This window comes from Phaenicophaeus curvirostris, chromosome 6 (genome assembly GCF_032191515.1).
Source record: "Phaenicophaeus curvirostris isolate KB17595 chromosome 6, BPBGC_Pcur_1.0, whole genome shotgun sequence".
NCBI classification, from domain to species: domain Eukaryota; kingdom Metazoa; phylum Chordata; class Aves; order Cuculiformes; family Cuculidae; genus Phaenicophaeus; species Phaenicophaeus curvirostris.
In genome coordinates, this window is record NC_091397.1 from 38636313 (window position 1) to 38660224 (window position 23912).

General features: G+C 40.5%; 1 protein-coding gene across 1 annotated transcript in view; it reads left to right on the plus strand.

The window, feature by feature from the left end:
- The window catches only part of BMPER (BMP binding endothelial regulator), a 152049-nt gene that overhangs the window by 22617 nt on the left and 105520 nt on the right, over window positions 1-23912 (plus strand). Inside the window, exons 3-6 of the mRNA XM_069859833.1 lie at window positions 3502-3601; window positions 14471-14553; window positions 16073-16163; window positions 16888-16970. Of these exons, the coding sequence (XP_069715934.1) occupies window positions 3502-3601; window positions 14471-14553; window positions 16073-16163; window positions 16888-16970 (357 nt within the window). The remainder of the gene's footprint in view (window positions 1-3501; window positions 3602-14470; window positions 14554-16072; window positions 16164-16887; window positions 16971-23912) is intronic.

Consider the following 23912-nt stretch of genomic DNA (forward strand, 5'->3'; position numbering starts at 1 on the left):
CATTTACAGGAGTGTTTTGGACATCAGAGTGAAGGGAAAAAAAGGTTCCTGGTGACAATTGCTCTTTGTATTATCTTCATACTTTTACACCCAGTGGGCCTAGGAGATCTGCACTGGATAATGCCTGACTGCAATAGACTAAACAATGATTTACCAGCTCTGTTTTATCTGCTGCTATTCTGTGATTGATCAGCATGGTACATTAACCCTTTCCTCTACATCTGCTGGCCTAGTTTTCTACAAGATGGAGCACTGAAGGAACAGGAGCTTCAGAAAGAATGTCAGTATTCAATCTAGTCCCAGAAGAAGCAAGAGGCGAGTGCTGCGCTCCCCAGAGCTGCGCTTCCTATGCTCATCTCTGTGTACTACTACCACAGGGATTTTGCTCTGAAGACTACGCAGGGGCAGTGTGTTGCAAAGGTGACTCTACTGTATGTTCAGCAAAAAGCCCCAAAAGGAGCTGCGGGAGCCGCAGCCTTGAGCAGCGCTGTACCTTGCACCCTGGAAGAGTGTCTCAGCTCTTGCATCAGGGAGTTACCTGGGGGTGGCATTTGAAACAGCCACTTTCGGTAGTGTCTGGGCTTCCCTATAATACCAGCTAGAGAGGAGGAACATCAGCTTTGCAAGTGCCACACCACTTAAGTGCTTAGCTGCCTTTGTCTTGCTGACAAAGATACACTCTGTGTACCTGGGATACCCAGACCTATCCCTGCAGGCAGAAGGATGCAGCTGAGGGATACTTTAGCTGCAAGGGACAGAGCTGGTCTTCCTCTTTTCTTTAAAAAAAAAAGGAAAAAAAAAAAAGAGGGAGAGGGGGGTGGTGAATGTGGCATCTCCTTCCCACCTTTTAACACCATGCTGTAACAACTCACCTTTGAGACAGTGATCCAGGCTTGATGCCCTCCATGTCTGCAGACAGTTGAAAGTCTCATGTCCTGCTTTCCCCACAAGCATCCTCGCTGCTGGTACCAGCTTTTGGGAGCATGAGGAACAAGCCCCTCTTCTGCTGAATCTGGGCTACTGAGTAGCAAGTAGTTCAAAGTCCACTGGGATAATGAAAGGAAATATGTATCTGTAGCCTACTGCTTAAGATCCCTTCTAAAGGGGAGGACTCCTTGGTTCCCTTTGCTGCACCGTAGGCCACTACACAGCTTTACATGGAACAGCTGCTTAATGTAAAACAGCTCTTGGCACTAGGACATGAAGTCCAAAGTCTTTCAGGAAAGCTCCATCTGCTAGGCTGTACAGCCCAGCTCAGTTTTGCTTTCTCTTTCCTGTACTTCCACCCTTACCTGTAATGCAGGTCTTGAGTTTGGACAATGTTGCTGTTGATAAGGGAGGAAGAATAACATCCAGATTGGTCTGCCTCAGTGGTACCAAACTTGTCATCGGCAAGGAAGGTTTCTGATTGATGTCATCTGGATATACCTGAGGGCAGAGGGAGGCAGCCGCAGCTCACAGTAGAGTGTGAGAAGCTGGCTGGGAAGCTGGGCTGCATGAAACATTTGCCCCAGCAGTCTCCTGGGAATCAGGGAACGAAAAGAAACATGGAGCTGTGTTGTACTCCTTGTCCATCTCTCTGCCATCCATAATGATGATTTTTCCCTTTGAAGAGGGTGTCTGACAGGTAGCTGCCTGCTAGACCCACTGATGTGGGTCATACCCTGCTAGCTTGGCGCATAAGGCCAAGATGTGTGTCTTGCATCTTCCAGAGAAGTCATGTTCTCCAAGGGAATACACTCTAAACTGTATTTTTCCCTTCCTTCAAATCCACTTTTGCCATGCAGAAGATTTTCCCACAGATAGAGGCAACAGGGCTGTTAGGCTTATTAAATCTTTCCTTGAGCAAGCCCTTATTAAAGAGAATCAGATCTTAGCAGAACTCTTTCATATACAGACTGTGTGTAGTTGATTTGGTGAACTTGATTCTGCTGCCCTTCAACAGGCATTAAAGGTGGCAAAGTCCGGGGGCACTATGTTCACATAAAGGGAATCAGGATGCTCCAAAAGGTTGTTGTTGAGCCAGTTGTGCTGCTGTGCTGTGTCTATTTTGTGCCAGTCCAGAGGTAGACACCTGGCATAAGTTCAGTTTAACTTGACAGTTAAATTGCATTTATGGTTGGTCTGTAATGCTGGAGTGATGCAGAGCAGCCAGCATGTAGCATTGACTAGCAGTGACCTGGCTTTTTACAGTAGTCGTTTGTGCCACTGCAGCTGCGCTTTAGGGCCTGATTCTCATTTGCTGATTTCACACTGGCTTGGTGAGAGTGATTCCTCATTTACACTGATAAGATTGAAGTGCCTTTATAGCTCCCATCAGATGAGGCAGTGACTTTGAAGAAAATAAACCCCTGATTTTAGACAAAAAGCTGGAGTGTAATAAAAGCTGTGTGTTATCCTTCACAGGCACCTTGAATAAGGGCACAGGGAGCAAAAGAAAGAGGCTGGAAAGCACAGTTTCTTTTCCTTCACTTTTATGATTTACATTTTTCTAGCCCTTTGATTTTTTGGTCTCTAATTAAGTCATAAGAGTGGGTGAGGTGGCTGCTTGCATCTAGTAAAAGGACACCTGTGTCATTTAATGAACTGACCTACTAATTATAGGTGGAGGTCACTTCAGAGGGCTAGTTTAAGTTAGGAATTTCAAGTAGCAAAATTTTACTGAAAGAAACACCCAAAGTATTTGTTTTCTGCCCATGTTTAAAGGCAGAGATAACCAGAAGTGTTGCTACCACAGGGGCAAGCCAGCCTAGAAATGGAATATTTCTTTTGCCTGCTGCCACACATCCTCTACTGACATTAATTAATGTGGTCAGTGTGCTCTTTGGCTCGGCCATCACTGGCCTTTTGTCATAGAAAGATGACACTATAATATTCAATGATACTTCCTTCCAGCTGCTTGTGTTCTTTCAACAATTCTCAGCATTTTGGGGAGAAAGATGAATTATGGTAGTCTCTTTTCTAGTATTATGTAGCAGCCTCTTTTGAATGACCTCTAGGTAGCAAGGTAGCACTGCTATCTAAAAATTACTTCTAGCAGTGGCAGAGAATTCTGTTTTCTCTGAAGCTGCCACTTCTTCCTCAGCCATCTGTCCTTTTGTCACTAGGAGTAACAATTTGTGAACTGTGTGGTTCTCAGAGCAGCACCTTATGACTCTAAGGATATTTTAACATGTGCATCATCTAGCTAGTCGTTCATTTAAGTAAAGCGTTTTTCTTCAGTGGGGCACATTTTCTGTGCTGTGCTGTGTAGCAGTTATGAGTTACTGTCTACATGGAGTTTGAACATAATTTACTTGGGCTCCTGGTAATTTAGAGACCGTCTTCTGCATTATTCCAAGGGGGAAAAGGTGTTTGTAATTACAGGGATCTCTCCTGAAGCAAGAGAGCAGATTGCTGGCCCCAACTTTTTTGTTTTCCTGAATTGCAAGAAGTGTAGCTGTGGATTTGGTTTGCTTGCAGTAGCTTTTATCTCTCTCTTTTATTTTTTTCTTTTTCCAGAATAAGGAAGTGACATGCAAAAGAGAGAAGTGTCCAATGCTCTCCAAGGACTGTGCTCTTGTCATTAAGCAGAGAGGAGCTTGCTGTGAGCATTGCAAAGGTGCGATTCCCTTCCTGTTGTTTGAATCTTTTAAAACTGTTATCAGTTCAAACAGATGTTGTCAGGGACAGGCTAAAGTTGGAAGCTTCTCATCTGGGACTTGGCTGACACCAGAGGCTTGAAAAAGGCAGCAACAACAACAAAATCAATGCGTTTCCAAAGCTGGTGGAGATGCATAAATTCACATATTCATCCTGTGATTATAATTCTTGCACAATGACAATCCTTTAGAAATACATCTTTGTTGTACTTCACTGGTATGTTGTCAGTCTTTTGAGAGATTGCTCCTATTCTAACTTTATCAGAAATATTTTAGGTAAAAATCAATCTGTTAGTAGTCACCGGTCAATAAGAGTTTCTTAAACTTTTTCTGCGGTAAACAGAATATGAACAATGCTCCTGAGTAATGAAGAGCAGAGTATTATCCGTGACTATTTTTATTTCTCCCCATACTAGAAACAAACCAACCACACTGGCAGTGCTAAGTTAAGAGTTGCACTTGATGATCTTAAAGGTCCTTTCCAACCTAAATGATTCTATGATTCTAAATATTTCCTGATTCAAACAATAATATCATGGACCTTTTCATTAAAACGAAAATAGACACTAATCTGAACATTGTCTATATATTTCTTGATCAACACTTTATCTTCCAAACTCTTTAGAATGACCTAATTATAAAACAATAATAAAAAAAAAATAGCTGTATAAGCATACCTGGCGTGTAACTACCATTCTTATCCATGTGAAAAATGTACAAATAGATGAAGTTGAAACCTAGGCTTTTTTTGTATTGATGCAGTGAGTAATATGCTCTAAAACACAAGTTTTGTTGAGGATCTTGCTGATGCAGTCAATGAGGTGGAGAATGTCCATTTCAGACAGCTTTTGTTTTCTTTATTTTTTCTCTGTTGTTTAATTCCCCAGTGTTGATAGAGTGGTTTGAGGGGGAAGATAGGGTAGGATAAATTGTCGGCAAGTGCAAGCATTTATTGCCTTCCCAGAGGAAATACAAATGCAGGAAAACTTATTACACTGAGATTTAGATAGAAGAGACATATGATAGGTCTGTTTTTTTCCTGTGTCATTGCAGAGGTGTCTTAGCTGCTGTGCTCATGATTTGCTTCTGTGGTGCAACTTTGGAATAGGTTTAACAAGCCCCAATTCTATGATTTGTGTAAAAGTCTGATACCTAAAAGAAAAGGAAATACACTGGAAAAATTTAATACGTCACTGAAACAGTAAGAATTTGTAGTTACAAGTTTTACATAAAATAAATATTTTTTATTTATTTTGTCAAATTGTGTTTAGTGTCAGCTTTATAGCAAAAGATTCCTAAACATTTTTTTTGATTAGACTGGAGACTGATTCTCTATTTTGATAAAGGAATGCATTGTTTGTTAATTGCATGAAAATTGTATATACATACATATGCATATGTGAACGTATGGATACAAAATGATTCTGCACTAAAGGACATTAATGTTTGAAAATTGAGGATACAGGTATTGGTGTACATGGGCTATTACCATTAGGTGTAATTTGTAATTCAGATTCCTTATAAGATGTTCTGTTTGTCCTGAAGTGGGGTGAGTTCCGACAGAACATTATTAATAGGTTTGAGCCTGGCTTCTGCAGATTGGTATGCTTAACATATCTAACAGGGAAATTAATATAAACTGTTCAAAAATAGAATTAGGAGGCATTTGGATAATTGCAATATAAGAGGGAAGAGCTATATCTTATAAAAATGCTAGTCACTTTAATTTATAATAAGTATATGGACAGAGTGCTCCAAATCATGTTGTCTTCCTGGATTCCTAATAGGTGTCCACCAAGATCCCTCACCAAAAACCACTAAAGAAATTAAGGAGTTTATAGAGAAACTTTTCTCATCAATGAATATCTGACAAGTGGTGAAAATTAATTATTATTTTCATAATCGAAAATTATTACCAGCAGATCCTTGCAAAGATCTCAGCTTGTCAAAGTTCTTAACAAAGGGATGAAGAGGGACACAAAGTGTGCTGCTGCTAACCTGACCTGAAGTGTAGTGAAGGAGGAGGGCTGCCTGTAAGGAGTTGTGGAATGTCCTCAGGTTACTGGACAACTGATTACAAAATGGCAAAGGAAGTTAATATGGATGAGAATAAATGGGTACACACAAAATAGTCCTAACTGTCCAAATATAAATGTGCGCTCTGAGTTGACAATTACCCATTAACAATTGTTTTGCAGTGTTATAAAAGACTCTTCTGTAGCAAGACCAGCTCAACCCTCAGTAGGTCTTCAGAGGGGAAAACCTGTTGTTTTAAGACGCAAGAACACCGTTATATTTCAGAATTTTTCTTTTTATTTTAAAGGCTTTTTAGGGCTTTATTTTTGAAGTAAATGTGAAATTTCTGATTTTTTTTTCTGCTCTTTCTAAAAGGTACAGCTAAATATGCACCTGTATAATCAGAGCAATTCTGACACCTCAGATTATCACAAGGTTGTTGAGGTGCCAGGGGAAGAGGCTGTTCGAACCACCTCTACTCCCAGGGAAGCTGCTTGCTCTCCTGCTGCTTTGAACACTGCTGAACCTCCTGCTCTGTTCCGTGTAAAATCCAATATGGGTGCCCCGTGGGGGTCATTTGGGGAATCAAGGCTGCAAACACCAGCCTGGCTGCATAGCACTTCAGCTACTCCCTTTGGTGTCTCTGCAGCTCCTCGGCACTCCCCACGCAGAGCTCAGCTGCAGCCGGGACTTGGCCCTGTAGCACTTGTTCTCAGTCACTATTTTGTCAAGCTGCCAGAGTGCCCATAGGGAATGCAAGCAGGAAAAGGAAAACAGGGATTTTTTTAATTTTTTTTTTTTTTTACTGCTTGCATTTCATCTAAACCCGAACAAAATGTTACAAAGGAAAGACATCAGAACCTGATGGCTTTTTTTCTTGGCTTCTTTCCCAAAACCTAGAAAAGCTTAATCAGGCCTTACAGGCTCTTGCCAGCTCTGTTTGATAGCTTCACGGCTCTCTGCCTTGCGGAGAATGAATGAACGAAAGAATGAATGAATGGCTGCTGTCATTTGAGTACAACATCAGGAGGATAAAATTAAGACCAAAGGGTATGTTTCCAGAATTGGCCTGTGTAGGAAGGAAACCACCACTCATGAGTCATTTGTGACACTGCTGCCAGGATATTTTATTCTATTATGAGGAGGAGTGCATGAGGACTGGGTATATAGACCCAGTGCCCTGAGAGCAAACTGTTACTCTGAAATGAAGAAAGACTGTATTCCTGCAATAGTGCATCCAGCCGAACTCTTGTATTTACAGCTTAGCATACATGAGAAACTGAATTGTTGGTAGAGATTTTTTTTCCTGCAAATGGCTGTGTGCTGAGCATAACTCTCTTGCTTCCATTTGGGTAATTGCATGCTACTTAGATGACTTCTAGCATTTAAAAAAAAAAAAATTCTTCATATACAATAAAGATACAGCAGCAACTATAGCTTTTGCAGTCAGGAAATTCACTATGGTGGAAACAGCATGTTATTCCTAACATATCCAAAAAGATTTTACTTTATATTTTAATCCTCCAGACTACCAGTGTGCTTTAACACTATTCTTGACTTTAAGCCCATAGGACCTTGCATGGTAAACTTGGTGGGGCAAGGCTCTCTTTTGCTGTGTGTTTGTGCAAAGTCAGGAACAGACAAATGTGGGCCCATGGTTGACTTCCCTGCTATAAGAAGTATGCATAGCAGTAAGTATAATAGTGAAATCTTTCAGTGAGATTGTTCTGATGGATACTTACTATGGTTTATAAAACATACTATATACCTCTAGCATACTATTAATTTTGAAAATAGTAAAAAATTAATCTTTCTTATTATTTAATAATTTTATTTTATTTATTTAATACGTTTAATGAAAATGTATGAGATCATTGAGATTATAGAAATAGCATGGCAGCATTTTCTTATCTAATTGGATGAAGACCTGTCACTTGGACATGGAGATCTCTACACCTCTCATAGTAAGTTATTTGTTCTCTGAAGAAGTAGTATTAGCAGCTCAGGGCTGCGTAAAGTTTGTATTTCTGAAATTGTGTACCATATTCTACTCTTTTATCCTAAGAATCTGAATCTTACATGGATGTGCAAAGACAAAATTGGTGGGTATTTGTTACATCAGATACAATTTGTTGTTCTGAAGTTTCCTTCACTTCCCAAGTGCAATTTTGTTATTTCTGCCCTTGTGAACTTTTGAGAGTAACTGTGGGATTTTTTGTTGTGTAGTTTTATTTTTCCTAAATTAATTAATGGTCGTAGAAGTTCATGTGCTATGCTTCATTGATCTGGAGTCTACCAGAAAACGGAATCACAGCCCAGGCAAAAGCAGAACTAGTTCCCCTGAATATTGAATATCCAAAGCTATCGTTGTTAATTGCGCGTTTCTAGGAAAAGATATCAAATATTATCTTTGAGGATTGCAGCCAATTTCAACTATTAGAGCTGGCTTGCAAAGGCAGTTAGGGGGAGGTTATGAGTTTATCAGTGTTCTGGCTGCTCTACGAACACCCTGCAGAGGCCATACATACATTTGGCACTTTGTTTGCCACTAATATGAGATACCTGATACCAGTTTAATGCCATGCTGCAAGTGTGTGTGTGTTTACTTTCCATGGAGCCCTGATAGAGCACTATAGCTTGCAGCCCATCCTCATGTCCTACAGCAAGCTTTCAGAGACAAGGATGCAACCTAATACATGGATGGAGGGGTAATGGGCTAGGAAGATAATTATATATTTTCCTACTAAAATCTCTTTCACCTTCATCTGAATAATGCAGTCCTAGTATCTGAGAGAGTGGTAATGGAAAGAGAGGGTCTGAGGACATAATCAAGTCTAACTTTCCTCTCAGCCTTTCTCACTGCCTCTCAGTCTCTTCATAATGTGCTCCAGCTCTGTTTCTTGAGGCTGAAGGTACAAATTTGTCTCAATGTACATTCAGGTTCTAGCTTTGTATTCCAAGTAAAGGGCAGGATTTTGATGCAGTGACATGTAGTCACTAAGGATAGTATCACCCAGTATCATCATGATGTTATCTGTAGTTACTTCTAGTTGTGCCTAAGAAATTCTCTCTCTCTCCCTCCCCCCACTTCCTCTGAATTAACTTTTTTTACAAAGACATACATTTCATATTCCTTGAATGTCCAATATATATTATAGCATTCAGCAGTGCTTCAAATTTCAGATTTTCTTGATGCTTTGCTTACTATAATTCTTCATTTACCTAAGAAACTTATGAACGATCTTGTCATAAATACTTTTGCAGTCAAGTATCAAACATCAGTCACCCAGACTTTTACAATCACAGAGAAGTTGTTCAGTATTCTTGCATTAGAAAACAGAGTGATACCTCTGTGGCGATACATGGATGCACTTGTACCTTGTGTGTGGTTATTGTGTCCAGTGTAGCCAGTTAGAAAGAAACTGAAGACTAGAATGGTGGGCTTTATGCAACATTCTTGTGTTACGCAATACACATTTTAATACACTTAAGACTTATTTTACTATGTTACTTTGAAACTGTAAGCTGTACTGATATTGCATTTTGCTGGTGTGAGGAAATCGGGTATAAATGGCAATGGCAATTATGCCACCAAACAACATCATTCATGACACCCCTCACAGCCATGAGACGTCCGAGTTCTCCATCTGCAAGCACATTCATTATCACCTTAATATTCAATGGCACCTCTGTATGGCATTTGGGATTCTGAGGTTCTTCTGGACCCTGCAGAATTACTTTCTCCCCTTATGTAGGTACATCGGTGAAACAGAAGACATATGGGGAGGTAAATGGTTCCAGTAGAGAGCAGGGGGCAAACCCAAACCAGGAGGATTTAATGTCTTTGTTTCTGCTGGTATTTGCTCAGCAAATGTAAACAACATTGCATCATATGCCTATGAACTCTGCACAGCTTACCCCTATGGCCATGCGCTGTTTTATGCCCTTTATACGGCTCCTGTGCCTCACATCCCCGAGGCATCATAATTGTGATGGCTCAGCTGCAAATAGGTTTGATTGTACTTGGTTACAGAGGAAGGAGTCGGATTTTCACTGTTTAGAGTTAGACATAGTAAGCATGGGAGATTTTGTATATATTTTCATGCTTCTGTGTTGACAAATGAAGACCAGGGTTACTGAACAGGAAGTTTAATTTTCTAGTAGCTGTCAATGGCTTTACCATCATTAAGGCATGTGAAAACATATTTTATAATAGGTATATGTGTGATTCACAGTTCTTTTATTTTGGCTAATAGATTTCATGCGAGGGAAATACTGCAGAATGTGCAAGTTATTGGGGTTTTTTTCCCCGTTTGTTTTGTTTGGGGGTTTTGGGTTTTTTTTTTGGTTTTTTTTTTTTTCGATAGAGCTGGTATGTAGTGTTAGCACGCCTAGATACCTCCCTGAGGATCAATTTATCAAATACTAAATAAAACATGTCTTCTGTCTGTTTTCTTTTTTCTAATGTTTATTTTCAATAGAGAGGTTACTTTTCTAAACAGAAAGTGGAGGGAAAGCAAGAATAAAACTTAATAGGAGAAGAAAGATGCTGAAGAAATGAGGGATGGGGAGCCAGTCTATTGTGCACCAATCTATCACTTTCTCTTGGGAGAATACGGAAATGACTTGTCTATAAAATTCTCATTAGCCTAAAATAAGCAAAAATCTCTTCCGGAATCTTATTAGGCAATGTCAAATTGAGTAATAAAGGCTTGTTTTTAATGAACTCCTGAGGACACTGATTGAGCTTTAGCACTACTAAACTGTCTTTTACAGTCAATTTCCCTATCTTCATGATACTGCTCTGTGCTGGGGTGTCTGGGGAAGTAAAAAGGGTCATTTAGCAGTGTTACTAGACTTGGAAAGACAAATGGCTTCCTGATTATCAACTTGTCCACATGCCAATAGCAAAATCTGCTATGATTTGTCTCTTTGATTGTTCCAGTCCAATTCTGTGTGAGGATGCTTGCTTCAGAATTAAATTGCTCCCTTTCAAATTAAATCAGCCAACAATTGGTTTATTGTGTTTGAAACCAAGGTGCTCAAGTAAGGCGTGCATAACATTGAAACGAAGTAGATAAAACAGTAAATTAGAAGTGTTTTAACTATTTTAACATAATTTTTTTGTGCAGGAATGACTCAAGTATAGAGGATCGTTTTTACTTTATAAGGTGACTAGAAGGTAATTAGCAGTTTCCAGTGCATACACGACAATTGATTGACTTCAAAGTATTCAGTGGTTTGGTTTGATTCAGATAAGCAACATTCAGCTTGCATGTTTATTCAGGACTTATCTGAACTATTTGGGTTGAAGTAGGTAATAGGAACAAAACCTACAACTAACCAAAAGTTAATATTTTACATTAATAAAACACCAGCCATTCTTGAAGAAAGAAGCAGGAAAGACTAAGAAATTAGGACACACTCCTTGACTGATATAAATCATCATAGCTCCCTTAAAATTGATATTTACTGCTATTCACTGCTAAAAAGATAAATAAATTGATATTTTTTTTAAAAAATGATATTTATTGATATAGACCACTGCTGTTTAACTTCCTTCTGCGTGTGGAATCTCAAGGTTTGTCTTAAAGGGTGTATGTAACGGAATCAAACATACCTATCAATGTTGAATCTGTTACTTTCATGTACTTCTTAGGGCATTCTCAGGCTTTTGGGTTCCCCTCTTCAAAACCTCTGTAGCCCTTCCTTTTAAAGTTTTGTTTTAAGTATGTATTCAAGCAGAAGAAAGTGAATGGGGTTTAAGGACTAAGCTCTGATCTTGCTTGATTTATTCTTTTCTCCTGCTCTCCCTATCACATCACAGATGGAGACAGTAATTTGACATAGTAATATTTCCAAAGGGAATTAAAATAGCTTTTAAGAATTTTAAGTATATGTTCTGCTGTACCCAGTTGTAGAAATTGACATCTGGGACTTTGTTGATGCCTGTGGACAAAAGATGTTCAGTGACCACTTCTTGACCAGCCAGATATGATGGAACTTTCATCATGGATGAGCTCAAATGACTCAAGTGAGTTAGTCTATGGAGGCGGGTGGGTTTCAACTCAGCTGACTTTAGGTGAGACTCAGAGACTTCCATGCTATGAATAGGTAGGCTAGAAAAGTCCAGGTATATGTTTGCAGGTGTCTGCTGAGGGATTTGTACATTGAAAGTGAGGTTCAGAAAAACTGGGCAGTATGCAAGCTTTGTTTCCTTTTCCTTTTGAAGAGTGAGCAGTGGGTGTAGCTCTGGGGCATACAAAAGGCAGAATGTCAGGGCACACCTCTGGTCAGGTACAAGTTAAAAATCTCACCTGGAGATTGTAAGTACTTCCTTTCTTGCCCTGTCTTCAGTTTGCCTGACTTTCAGCCTTCCCACAGCTCTTGCCCAGCCTGCCCACGTTACTGCTTAGCTCTCCCCTTCCTTTGTGCCGTTTCCTTCAACTGAGCATCTGATGAAATCCATCTCCCACCATGCCTTGCACTGCTGCTCTGACTCCCTTCTTCAACCTGCTGGACTGTGCCGAAGCTTGGAAACAGATGCTTTTGCAGATTTTTCAGCCCTGATCTCCATTTCTAAATTTCCCTTTTGTTCCCTGCCACAGTTACTTCTGGTGTGTTATGCCCCAGTGCTGCCAGCACCACGTATCAGTGACAGAAGTGGCTTGTGAAGAGATGGACATCAGCTCCTCCCTTGCTGCTTTGCACAGGGAAAACAGCTAGTGCTGCTGGGCAGAGGATTTTGTAGTATGACTTGGATATGCACTGCAAGCAAGATCAGTGTGACTGCACGAATGCACTCCCTTCCTGCTTTCTCAACCAGACTAATCCTTGAAGTGAAAATTTCATTTTAATATGCACATCTGTACATGCAAATCAGCCCAGAGACATTAACTTTCTTACAGAGAAAATGCTTCAAATTAAAGAGCATAATTGGTGAGCAAATATGCAAGGCATTTTGCAGTCAGTAGTAGTTTCCAGCCTGGCTCTCAATTTTACATGGTGCTGAAGAGAGCAGACTCATCCAGTAAAAAACACACAAAGACATTTAACAGCACAGCTTGTTACATCTTGAGTGTCAAGCACACGTTAGCTCTCTCTGGCTGGGACCAGTATGCCTGTATGGTCTGGGTTTCTACAACTTGAGGATGCCAACATGCATTGAACAGGTTCTGCTACTTATTGGAATTTGCAGTGGGCAGTAAGTGAGACTGCTACAAAATTAGCTTGGTGTTTTTCAGAATGGGTCCTCCAAATGCTTAAGAGGAGTATAGGGCTCCACATTCCTCTTTTGACACGTTGCCCTGTGTTATAAGAGCTCACACAGAACTTCATTAATATGCTGAGAATCTCAAAACTTGTTTAATTATTTGAAAAAACTTCATAGGGACTTTGCTATTTTTTAAAAAGTGAGATTCAGATGTATACTGTGTACCTTGCAATATTTGTTCAAGATTAAATTGTCTTGGCCAGCTCTTAGACTACTGATCAACTCTTCTAAAAACATACCTGTTTGAGCTTAGGTAAGTGGAATGGCCACAGCATTTGCAGTTTTCTCATGTGTCGCTCTGTACTTAGCCTGGAAAATGCCTGACTACCAACTTAAATCATGAAGTACAAGCCTTCTGTTGGTTAAGATCTTAACTGGAGGCAGTTAACACATTTGTAAATGATCTCTGTGTATCAGATTTCTTTTAAATTTGGGGTAGAATAAAAAATAATCTTGTGGGCATATTAAGTCCCTCAGCAGCTCTGTGCTGTGACTCTCAAGTTTTCTTATACGAGGAGCTCAAAGATTTCCTGGTGTAGGGCTGATAACTTGCCTTGATTTTTCAGAAGGCCATAAAACGTAGTCCAAAGCAGTTCAAGACAGTGTATCCTACACAGCAGAGAATGACTTAGAGTAGCTGCTGGAGTGGGATGTGGGAAGAGAACGGTGCCATGGGCATCATTTGACTAATTGTAGTTTTGTGCTTGGTGACTCTATGTGTGTCTATGATTGAAAGTCTCCGGCAAGACTGGGCTCTTTAATCAAGCTCATTTTGTATAAAATAGACTGGGAAAACCCCCTCATAGCAGTATATGGAAAATGGGCATTTTTCCTGCAGAAAATGGGGTATATATTGTTTGTAAGATTTTTTTTTTTCCAAAGACACTTCAGCTCTCCAAAGACTTAATTTTTAATTGAACTAATCTTGTATTAATAAACCAAGCCTCTTAAAACAAATATTTTATTTCCACTTAATATGTCTTTTCTGGTTTTTTCTTTTCTGGTGAGTTATTTTATTCTCTTCAAAACAGTGAAAGAGTGGGAAGGGAAACTAGCAGAAACATGTATTAAAAATGTGAAAATTAAAGTTGTTGGTTTTTTTTCCAAACAGCTCAATGAAACCTAGTTTTGCACAAACAAAATGTGTGATGATTCTGTGCATGGGCAAACCAACCTATTTTCTGTTAACAAAGTTGTTATCTAACTGATGAGAGATATATATATAAAGCTGAACCCTGTGGAACTCCACGGTGTCTTCACTCATAAATTCACCACCCACATACAGGTTGGTTGGTCTTGAGCGGTTGTAGTTTGTAAGGAGTTTGGCCAGTCATACACCAGGAGCAGACATCTGGGAGGTGATGCTGTCAGCCCTCCAGGGGTATGACCACTCTGGTTCGTCCCAGCTCTCAGCTCTACCTTGGTTGTTATCCCAGGGAACAGGATGGGGCACATTCAAGATGCTGCTCTGTGGACCTTATCAGTAGCCTCCCATAGAATCATTGTGTTCAGCCCGACTGATGTGTTCTGTCTCTTCTAGATTGCAGTTTCGAAGGAAATACATACAACAGCTCAATGAAATGGCACCCCCCTAGCAACCCCTGTGTTACCTACCAGTGCCAGGTAAGGATGACATCAGCATCATGCTAATTGGGTCACAACCTTTTCCTATGAGATTCTAAGCCTTTTCTATCCTGAATATTTTATACTAAAAGCACAATACGTTCTTTGCATGTAAAGTAGTTTAGTTTCATTCAGATGTGGCCAGCTAAAACCAAATATTCAGAAGGCTAGGTTTTATATGACTTGAGTACCGTGATACCCAAACATTGCTGAAAGAGAGATATGTACCTGTGCCATTTCCTGGTGTCTTGACCTTGACGTAATTCCTCTTTTTTCGAGCATGCTAAGCCTTTTGTGAGATACAAATTATTATTTTAGTAATTTGACATTTTCACCTGTATGTGTCCATGGGTATTACCTGGGATGTTCTTTAAGAGAAACCCACAATCTAATCTTTTCCTGGTGCCCTGCACGGTTAACACTGGTGGTTTTGGTAGCTTGCCTATCTGCAACTGTAACATTTGCAAGATTATCCATTTTCAACCACAAACCAAGTAATTATGTTGGTAATTTTAGTCTCTGTCTGTGACAATATCGGCAATTTTTGCTGATAATTTGATCCAGTTTTAATAATAACATGCAGACAGCAACTAAGAATTGCAGCTGTTGGAAAGAGGAGAGATGAATAAGAAAAAAGAGCTTCTACAAATATGAAAAAGGGGTGTCAAGTTTTTTTTTTCTCTGACACTTCTGCTCTACAAAACCCACCCATGTTTTTAAAGACAAATGCACTGAGAAGAATGAAGTTGGAGAAGCAGGATTCTGTAACCTTGTACTTTAATAAAAGATACAGCTTGAATTTAGATCCTCTGATCACTACTAGCTACAGGAAATAAGCAATTCTTTATTGACTGTATCAGTGTCTAAATGCAAACCTGGGTGTTCCTGTTTACCCTAGACCTACACATTTAATAAATGGATTTCCCTTGCCTCCAAATACTAAGCTGCAGCCATCACAAAAATGTATCAGCCTTTTGTGCACAGATCCTCACACCCAGATTTGTTCAGGAGGACTCTTGACTTCTCCAACAAGAAGTACAGGAAATGTTAATTTACTAATACTTATCAGGCAAAGCATCAAAGATAAGTGTCTCCCCTCTACTGAACAAGATGCTTTTATCTGCTTTCTGAGTGTTTTTTTCTTCCAAGGGGAGAGGAATGAGAATGCCTCGTGTAGTGTCTGGTCTGTTTTCACCAGAGCTGCATGGCAGATTACTGAGGCTAAGGATTCCTGATAAAGCAGGATTCCTTTTCCTAAGAAGGTGCTTGGTTTCTTACCTGATGCATTTTAAGGCAAATCCTGTGTCTGGAGTCAGGGAGGCTCAAGTGGATCTTTTGACTGTGGATTAACTGGAATTCTGATACCAGGCAGCAGGTACAGGAAGAAAAGAAATCTTGAAATCCAGTGGTCTGCTGTATGTGCAGTGCTTTAATTGTACAACTGGTAAATGTGGATTTTAGCTTGTTAAAGCAACCGCAATGCTATTAATGAACATGTCCTGATCTGCTTCTTTTTCAGGAAGGAGTAATAGTGGAGTCGGAGGTACAGTGTGTTGTTCATTGCAAAAACCCCTCCAAACTTATGGGAATGTGTTGTCCTGTGTGTCCAGGTGAGATTTCACAGGAAGAATGTGCTCCACATGTGCAACTGTATTTCTAATGGTAACCATCATTTCCTGTGAGGTTGCCTCTAACTTCTCCATTATACCTCACAACTTAATAAAATGTGGACTGGTAGGTCACAGTGCAGTAAATAAATGACACTTAGCATAATTAATGTTTTTTAGTAGAGGACAAGCAGACTATGGAAAGCAACAGCAATAGCCCATGGCAATATCCACATATGTATTTATGACATTTTTCAGAGGATCTATCATCTCGATTTGCCTGGTTGATTTTGCTAGAAGGGGAAGTATAAGATTGGTCCTAAAAGTAAAGGAAACTCACTTTTTGAAGAGGAGTGGGGATGGGTTGCCTTTGTGAAGCACAGTGGCAAACCAGCGTGGTTTTATAAACTAATTTGAATGTAACAGAAATTTTGCAGTGGTGCTTGCTCAGTGCTTCAGTTCTGATATTTATTATATTCTAAGTCGTTATAATTTCTGCCAACTTCTAATATAAACTTAGAGCCTAAGTAGGAGTAATAAAAAGCAAACTGTTTAGAAAAGCGTTTCAAAGCCACTTTTAATAGAAGACCTGACTTAGCCTTAACTTCACTGGTGCAAATTCATCTGCTATAGAAGGATGCTTTCTTTCTCCAAAAAATGGCCTTTGTAAAGGCTTTTGAAGTGATCTGTTATCCTGAGCTAAACTTATTTAAATGCTATTTTCCAGGTTGTATATTTGAAGGGAGACATTACAATGAAGGGGAAGAATTTAGGCCTGAAGGAAACAAATGTACCAAGTGCTCTTGTATTGTAAGTATTTGCCTTTTGGCATTGTATCTCCCTGTATGAACTTCAAAAGGCATGTTATTATTGCCGTAACAAAGCGAAAAATATAAGAAATTCAAGACTATTATGCATTCTTCCCTTGGAGTTCAGGTTTCTATTGAAGATTTTACTGCACTAATACATTATATCACTCATATTTGGAGTTTATAATCTTTTTTGTGTCCTTACACTGTATTCAGATAGAGCAGGATGATTGGGAGAGCGCTAATGTGTTAGATTAGTAATGCTTAGTGATGGTATTGTGTGGAGGAGTGAGAAAGCTTTTGGGTTTCATCTGCTGATGAACATTTATGAGATGCTTCCTTAAACCAGTCTTTCTCAAGGATTCCTTTTAGCTGTATGCAGCAAGGGCCTTTGCTCCGAATTACAGAGGGAAAGGACAAGGGCAGCCTTCTTAGGCTGTCCCAGGTGGATTTTGGCTTAAGGAGTAATGAAAAGGTCATATCCTGGATTTTAGCCTCGACTAGCAACAATATAGAGAGGAAGTAATAATTGTATCCTTTGGGTAATAAGCACAGGCTTCTCTTTCACTTCCATTAAGTTAAAAAGATAATGCTGCATGAGTTGGGGCAGATAACTTTGACTTCATTGGTGTGATCTATGAGACCAGTAAAATGCAAAGTTCAAATCACTGCTTTGGTTGCAATTGATGGGCTGGTTATCAGCAGAAAATGCGAGGTGGGGGAGCTTTACATTTCAGTACAAAGCCAAGAATTTGGTTGATACCAGATATAGCTCTCCTGCAGTGCGAAAATAGACTAAGAAGGGGAGGAGAGAAGGGTAGAACTAAAAAATTGTATGTATTTATACATAGACACACACACATCTCTAATGAAGCTGCTGCAGAAAACTTGGACTGTTATGGGAAAAAATCCTAGTAATCTGCAAAACTAATTTACAGTACAGTAAATCGTCACTGCTACTGTGGAGAATTAGGCTGCTCAGGTCATTTTGTTTGCAGGGTATTTTTAAGTTTTAATCCTGTAATAATGAAAATATGCTGTCAGACATCTCACACGTATACAGCCTGGGCTTCTGCTGTGCTGAATGCCTCCTGTCCTAGACTGAGGAACATTGCTGCCTTTGCACTCCGTGGGTCTCCCTCTCACTTCAGCTTCAGCTTTAGACTCCGGCTTTCTTTAGTCATGTTCCTCAGGGGAAGTCAGGTATGGTTGAGAAGTCTGTGGAGACATGCTTGAGTCTTTTCAGGCTGTGCTTCGCTCTTTGCTAAGTACTGTACAGATACTGCCTATTGCCCAGTTTTTGGTGTGCCAGTATCTCCTTGATGAACTTCCCTTTGTTCCATAAGTAACAAAAGCAGCTGTGCCAAGAAAAGCCCAGGAAGCGGGAGAGACCACTATAAAGAAATATAGGAATTAGTGTCATACCTGGGGGTCTTTCCTTGACAGTTGCCAGTCCTAGCTATGTTAGAGAAGGAAGAGGCTTAATGATCCTGTCTGGGAAGGATGGTATTTGGATCCTAATGACATCTGTATGAAACGTCCAGCTCTACTTCTGAATCTTACTGACAGCAAAACAAAGGCTATTTATGTGTAAGACACATCTGACCTCTCTTCCCTCTCTCTGCAGAGCCTTTATTTACCATCTTGCCCGTTTCTTTCAGAATCTGGACCCATGCTAATTCCTATGTAATTTGAATTTGAAGCAAATAAGGGGGGGTGGGGGGTGGGGAGGGAATCCTCAGGGCTTTGATAGCAATTTGCTGCCTGCTTTACATCCATTCCCTTTTGGGAATGGGTCCCCAGTGAATCTCTTATCTAAGCAGTTGGTGGATGTCTTATTTAAAGATACTTATCTAGTCATGAGATGTGATGGGAAGAGGCTTGTGTGTGATATGCTGTAACTTGTGCAGGCTTTAAGAGATGAAAGGTAGCTCCTCACCCCAAATTAGATTTCTTCTGGGATTCCAGATTGTAACTCTTTAGTGTGTCTTTTGTGGAAATGCAGCAGAGGAAGTGGCATAAATTATTGCCAAGATGTTTGTGGTGATGGTGTAAGGATGCAGGCCACTCTTACTTCAGGATGAATTCTGCATTTTACTTGGGAGCAAGCTTTTGTAATGGTGGATTATTCTGGACTCCATAGGCCATCACCGTCCCAGGGATACCTCAGACTGGGGCTCCAGGCAGCATTGAACGGGAAGAAAGTAAAGAGGGATGGCTGTGGTTGTTTTCCTGGAAAGATGTAGGATTGTTCTGAGCTCACTGAATGTATTGGAATGAAGAATTTCTTACAAAAAAAAAAAAAAAAGAAAGAACTTGAACATTGCAAAATGATGCAGTCAAAAGTCGGCACACATCAGCAAGCCTGGGCTGTTGGGCTCGTTCTTTGGAAAGCTCTTTGGTAGTTCAAGCTTGTGATATTTTCACTTGAAACCAGTACCTACTAGACATTACTAAACTCCTAAACAGTATTAAATGGTTGCTAAGATTTTTTTGTTGTTGTTTTAACACCCACTGCTTCTGCAAATGAGGACAAAATAAGGATCCTAGGTGTTGGGGATCTCTGTGTCTGTGGAGCAGGCTGGCCAGTTGCAGGACTTCCCTTCTGCTTCTCAGCCCTGAAGGGTAGGGAAAGCAATGGCACGGGTACTCACGGACAATTCACTTGGTCCTTAGCTGCCATTCACTCAACTCATTAATGTGGTTTTTGTTTAACACCACTTGTGGTTCTAGTTATTGTCTACTGAAAAGTGGACCAAACCCACCAGATTCATTTCATGGAGTTCACCAAAACAACCCATTAGCTAATAACTTTTGGGTTGCTACTGACCCAGGCTGCTCTCACAGGGTGGAGGGGGGGGAAGTGTGGGGGGTTGAGGTGAAGATGAAAGGCTCTGTATTCCATTACTGTTCTCCTGAGTGAGCCATTCCTTGGGGTGACTAAGATTTCTTGCTGACAATGAAAATGTATCACCTCTCACTCAATGCATATTGCCTGTCAGGAGCGAATGATCTGGCTTTTAATGACTTGGTTTCTCTGGGGAGAGGAACTTGTGTAAGAAAGGTGGACGGGATAATAGGGATCTCCTCACACCCCGGCTGAAACCCAGCTGTCTCACAATAATTCATCTGTCTGGCCTGTTCTTGCTTTTTGTGATAGGCCAGCAGCCTTTTCTAGAGAAACCTTGGGTATTTTCCCTACCATAAGCACCTACTTAAATGAAGGACTGGCTGCTTTAATCAAGTGTTATTTCTCAGATACTACTTTTATGAGGTCGAGAGTGTGTTTCTGCTTGCACAGTGAGAGCACTTGGCTTATATGTTTCCTTTCCTACAGCCTGCATTAAAATAGTCAGACTGTGATTATCTTAAATGTTTTCATTTTCTCTTTTGATGTAGCATGTTTGGAAAAAAAAAATAGTGGAGGGGGAAAGAGAGAGAGCCAGAAAAGAAGAGGAGGAGGTTTGGCAGGAAAGTGACCTTGCGTGAGAGCAGTAACCATGGAGAAGCTTATCTTTAAATGGTAGTATCCAAACTCATAACCAGCCCCTTCTGACTGACACCGCTGTTACCCAGACCGTGGGCACTGCATGTTTTGGCATGTGAAGCATGCAGTGATATGAAGTACCATCATGCTGAGAGCGTACAGCGCTATGGAGACACTGCAGCCCAGGACCTGTCTTCTTCCAGACCCCCGTGGGGACAAGGGAAGCAGACACGCTTGGGAAATGTTTGGAGGCTGGATTTCTGCATTGCTGGGATGGCTGAAGGCTGGGAGTGGGAAGGGTCGTGCCATCTGTCTGTCCTGCAGGGAGGCATGTCATGGGGATGACCATTGGCAGGACAGTCGCAAATGTTTTGTCCTCAAGCAGCATCATTTTGCTTCTTAGCTGCTCCTATAAACAATTTGAAGCAGGTGAAACCCAAATGCCTGGAAGCAGAGCATGGGGGCTTGGGGGCCCTGGAGAGCTGAATTTAAAAGCATTCTCGGCTCAATCTCCTTTGCATCACTGGGGGCTTTTACACCACTTTTCAGGCATGCTCTAAGGGACTCAAGACGCACACAGCTCCTGGTCTGCAGGTGTACGAGTGTGTCTGTGCAGGAAATGTCTTGTCACTTATGTGCCTGAGTGCTAGGGTGTAAAAACTGCATAATGGAAGTTTTGCACAAAGAAAAGGAAATCACACTGAGGAAATCTGTTCCTAAATCAACGAGTAACAGGCGTTGCAACTGTGATAAGTAATGAGAAACTACATATGTTAGTGTTTTGGGCACTGAGGGTGGAATTCATCTTGTCTAGCTCCAGCTATTCAGAGTAATGTGTCTGGTCTGAGCTGCTTATCTGGGCTTCTCTTCAGTTAATGGACACAGAGATGTGGGATGGATTACTCTCTGCAGATGCCTATCTTCCTCCACTAACTACAGCAGGAGCCTACTTGGCTCCTTGGCCTCTGAGATGGCTGAAGATAGCTGAGAAGGATCCCACCCCTGCCGTCAGCTGGGTGATAAAGCACCCCATACTGCTTTAATAGCTTGGCTTTAACAGATATTGGGAGCTGCTGAAATATGTTCCCACCAAAATGGGCTATGGGGGAACTACTCCAGTCTACTGGGAAACTCAAGGGAACACGCAATTAAATGTGTTCTTAGTGAAGGCTGGTACCAGAAGCTGTGTCCAAATTAAAATTTCTATCCTCGGTGCAGTGCCAAACACCAATCTTCCCAAATTTCCATGTACTGCAATTGCTTTGATTCAGCTCCAAACTCCTACAGACACTGTCTGCCTCAGCTTTGGGGGCTAAGAAATGTAGACAAAGTATTGTAGTCAGGGGTGGGAAAGGAAAGACTTGAGTCTTTCGGTAGGAGTGTTCACTTTCACAAAGTTAGTGACAGAAATAGAAGTTATTGGCTTACGGCTGGATATAAATGGAGAGCAGTATGCATTCAGAAATGGGATATGGAGGGGTGCTCACCATGTCTCTCTGAGAACATCCCGTAAGTCTGATGTTTTTTTCAAGGCTAGAAGGTCTGGTTTTCTGACTAGCCTAATAAAAATCACAGTCTTCCAGGCAGGTGAAGAAGTATGGCTGTGCAGGTTGGTGTAGAAGAGCAAGGACTTTGTACGTGCTGCATTTCAGCAAGAAAAATAATGCAGCATATCGACATAGTGTCCTGTTATTTATTCTTTCTTTATCTGAGTTTCTTCAGACTTCAGAAGTGTACCCACTTGCATGGGGATTCTACACTATATGTGCCATGTCAGAAATACTAAATTCCTTTAATTTTGGGAATATGAAAGTTAAAAAAAATAATTTGGACATTTTAGAAAAATTGTGGTTAGAAAACAATGTAAGTGTTTTTCTTTTATCTCATTGATATGCATAGCCATTTTTAATTATTATTTTGATTTCCCTTAAAAATGCAAACATTCTCTCAAAAATGTTTTCTCTCCTTTGAGAAAAAGTTAAAAATAATTTAAATAAAATTAATTACAGCTTTTCTAAAATACAAATAAACTCTGGAACAGCAGTGCTGGTGGGCATAATTCACTGTAATTGTATGCAGTGTAATTGAATTCAGTGTATATGAGTTGTATTCATAAGCACGTCAAATCCCAGACTTTAGAAAGCATCTTTCTGTGGCAAGGTCTCCTTTTATCTGTCTGTGGATATTTGAATTTGATCCTGCATCTCTCTCAGCTGCAGAGCTTTCTGTCTTATCTAGTCTGAGTCTGTTCCCAGCTTAGGCTGCAGAAACTCTTTTAATTTTGGTAAGGATTGAAGGAGTCTTTCTGTGCAGCAAGAGACTGTGCCCAGCTTGGGCACATTTCCAGGGGAGCTAAGGTATTGAGCCCTTTCCTGAAGGACCGTGTGCCCAGAACACGGAACATCTTTTTCATAGCTCTTCCTTCCTCAGAACCCTTTGCTTACACCTCCTGCCCTTCAAGATTCAGTTCAAATTTACCTCCTGCACTTCAGCATGCCCCATGCTCCTCTGGCTGTGCAGTCAGAGAGGTCTACCTTATGCTGTTCTTCCTTCTCCATTGTTTCACATAGGTAGGACTACCCAGTTGATATTATTTTTGAGATGGCATCTATGGCCACCAGTTAAATATGAGAGCCCATTGTGCTTTGCATCATAAGAACATCTATTCCTGTCCCCAAGAAAAAAAGAGTGTGGAAAAATAATGTTAAGAAAGGTAGAAATGCTGCAGAATTGGTGGATGGGACTCTGCCTTTATAACACTCTTGTTTAGACAGAGACTGTTTTTTCCAGTTTGATGATCCAAGGTGGCATTGCAATGATTAATAAAAGTGATACTAGAAGCTATGGAAGACTTGAAACTTCCTGGGTACCTAAGTACCAGGTACCAGGTACCTAAGGGCCTAAGTAAATGCTGATTAACAACACCCCCCAGCTGCACAATGCATGAACAACCTCTTGCACTAAGCAAAAAAGTTTCCAGAACTTCTTGCCATTTAAAGGAAATGAGTCCACAGAGCAGGACAGGGTTTTCATTGCTAATGCATATAAAGAAAAAAATAGTGCAGGTTGACTACTTTTAAACAGTGATAATAAAGGCTTGTATGTAGAGTCTAAGTCGGTCTTGTTCTTGACAGCAAGGGAACAGACCTTATGCGGTCAGGTGTCTGTCCCTTGTCTCATTAAATTTTTCCTAATTAACACGCTGAGTTTGATTGTTCTTATTGACAAAGAAGAATTAAGTACACGGAGCTTTAACAATAAAGGAGAGCTGTTAACATGCAGCCTCTGCTGAGTGGACTGTTTTTTATTGGCATTGAGCTGCAATGCAGGCTGCATACATCTCTACTATAACTCACTCCTTGCAAAGGCAAGGAACTATCTTGAAGGGAAAACGAAGTGTTAAGATGGTAGAAAACAAAGAACCTGGTTAAAGTAAGCAAACAAACAAACAAAGAA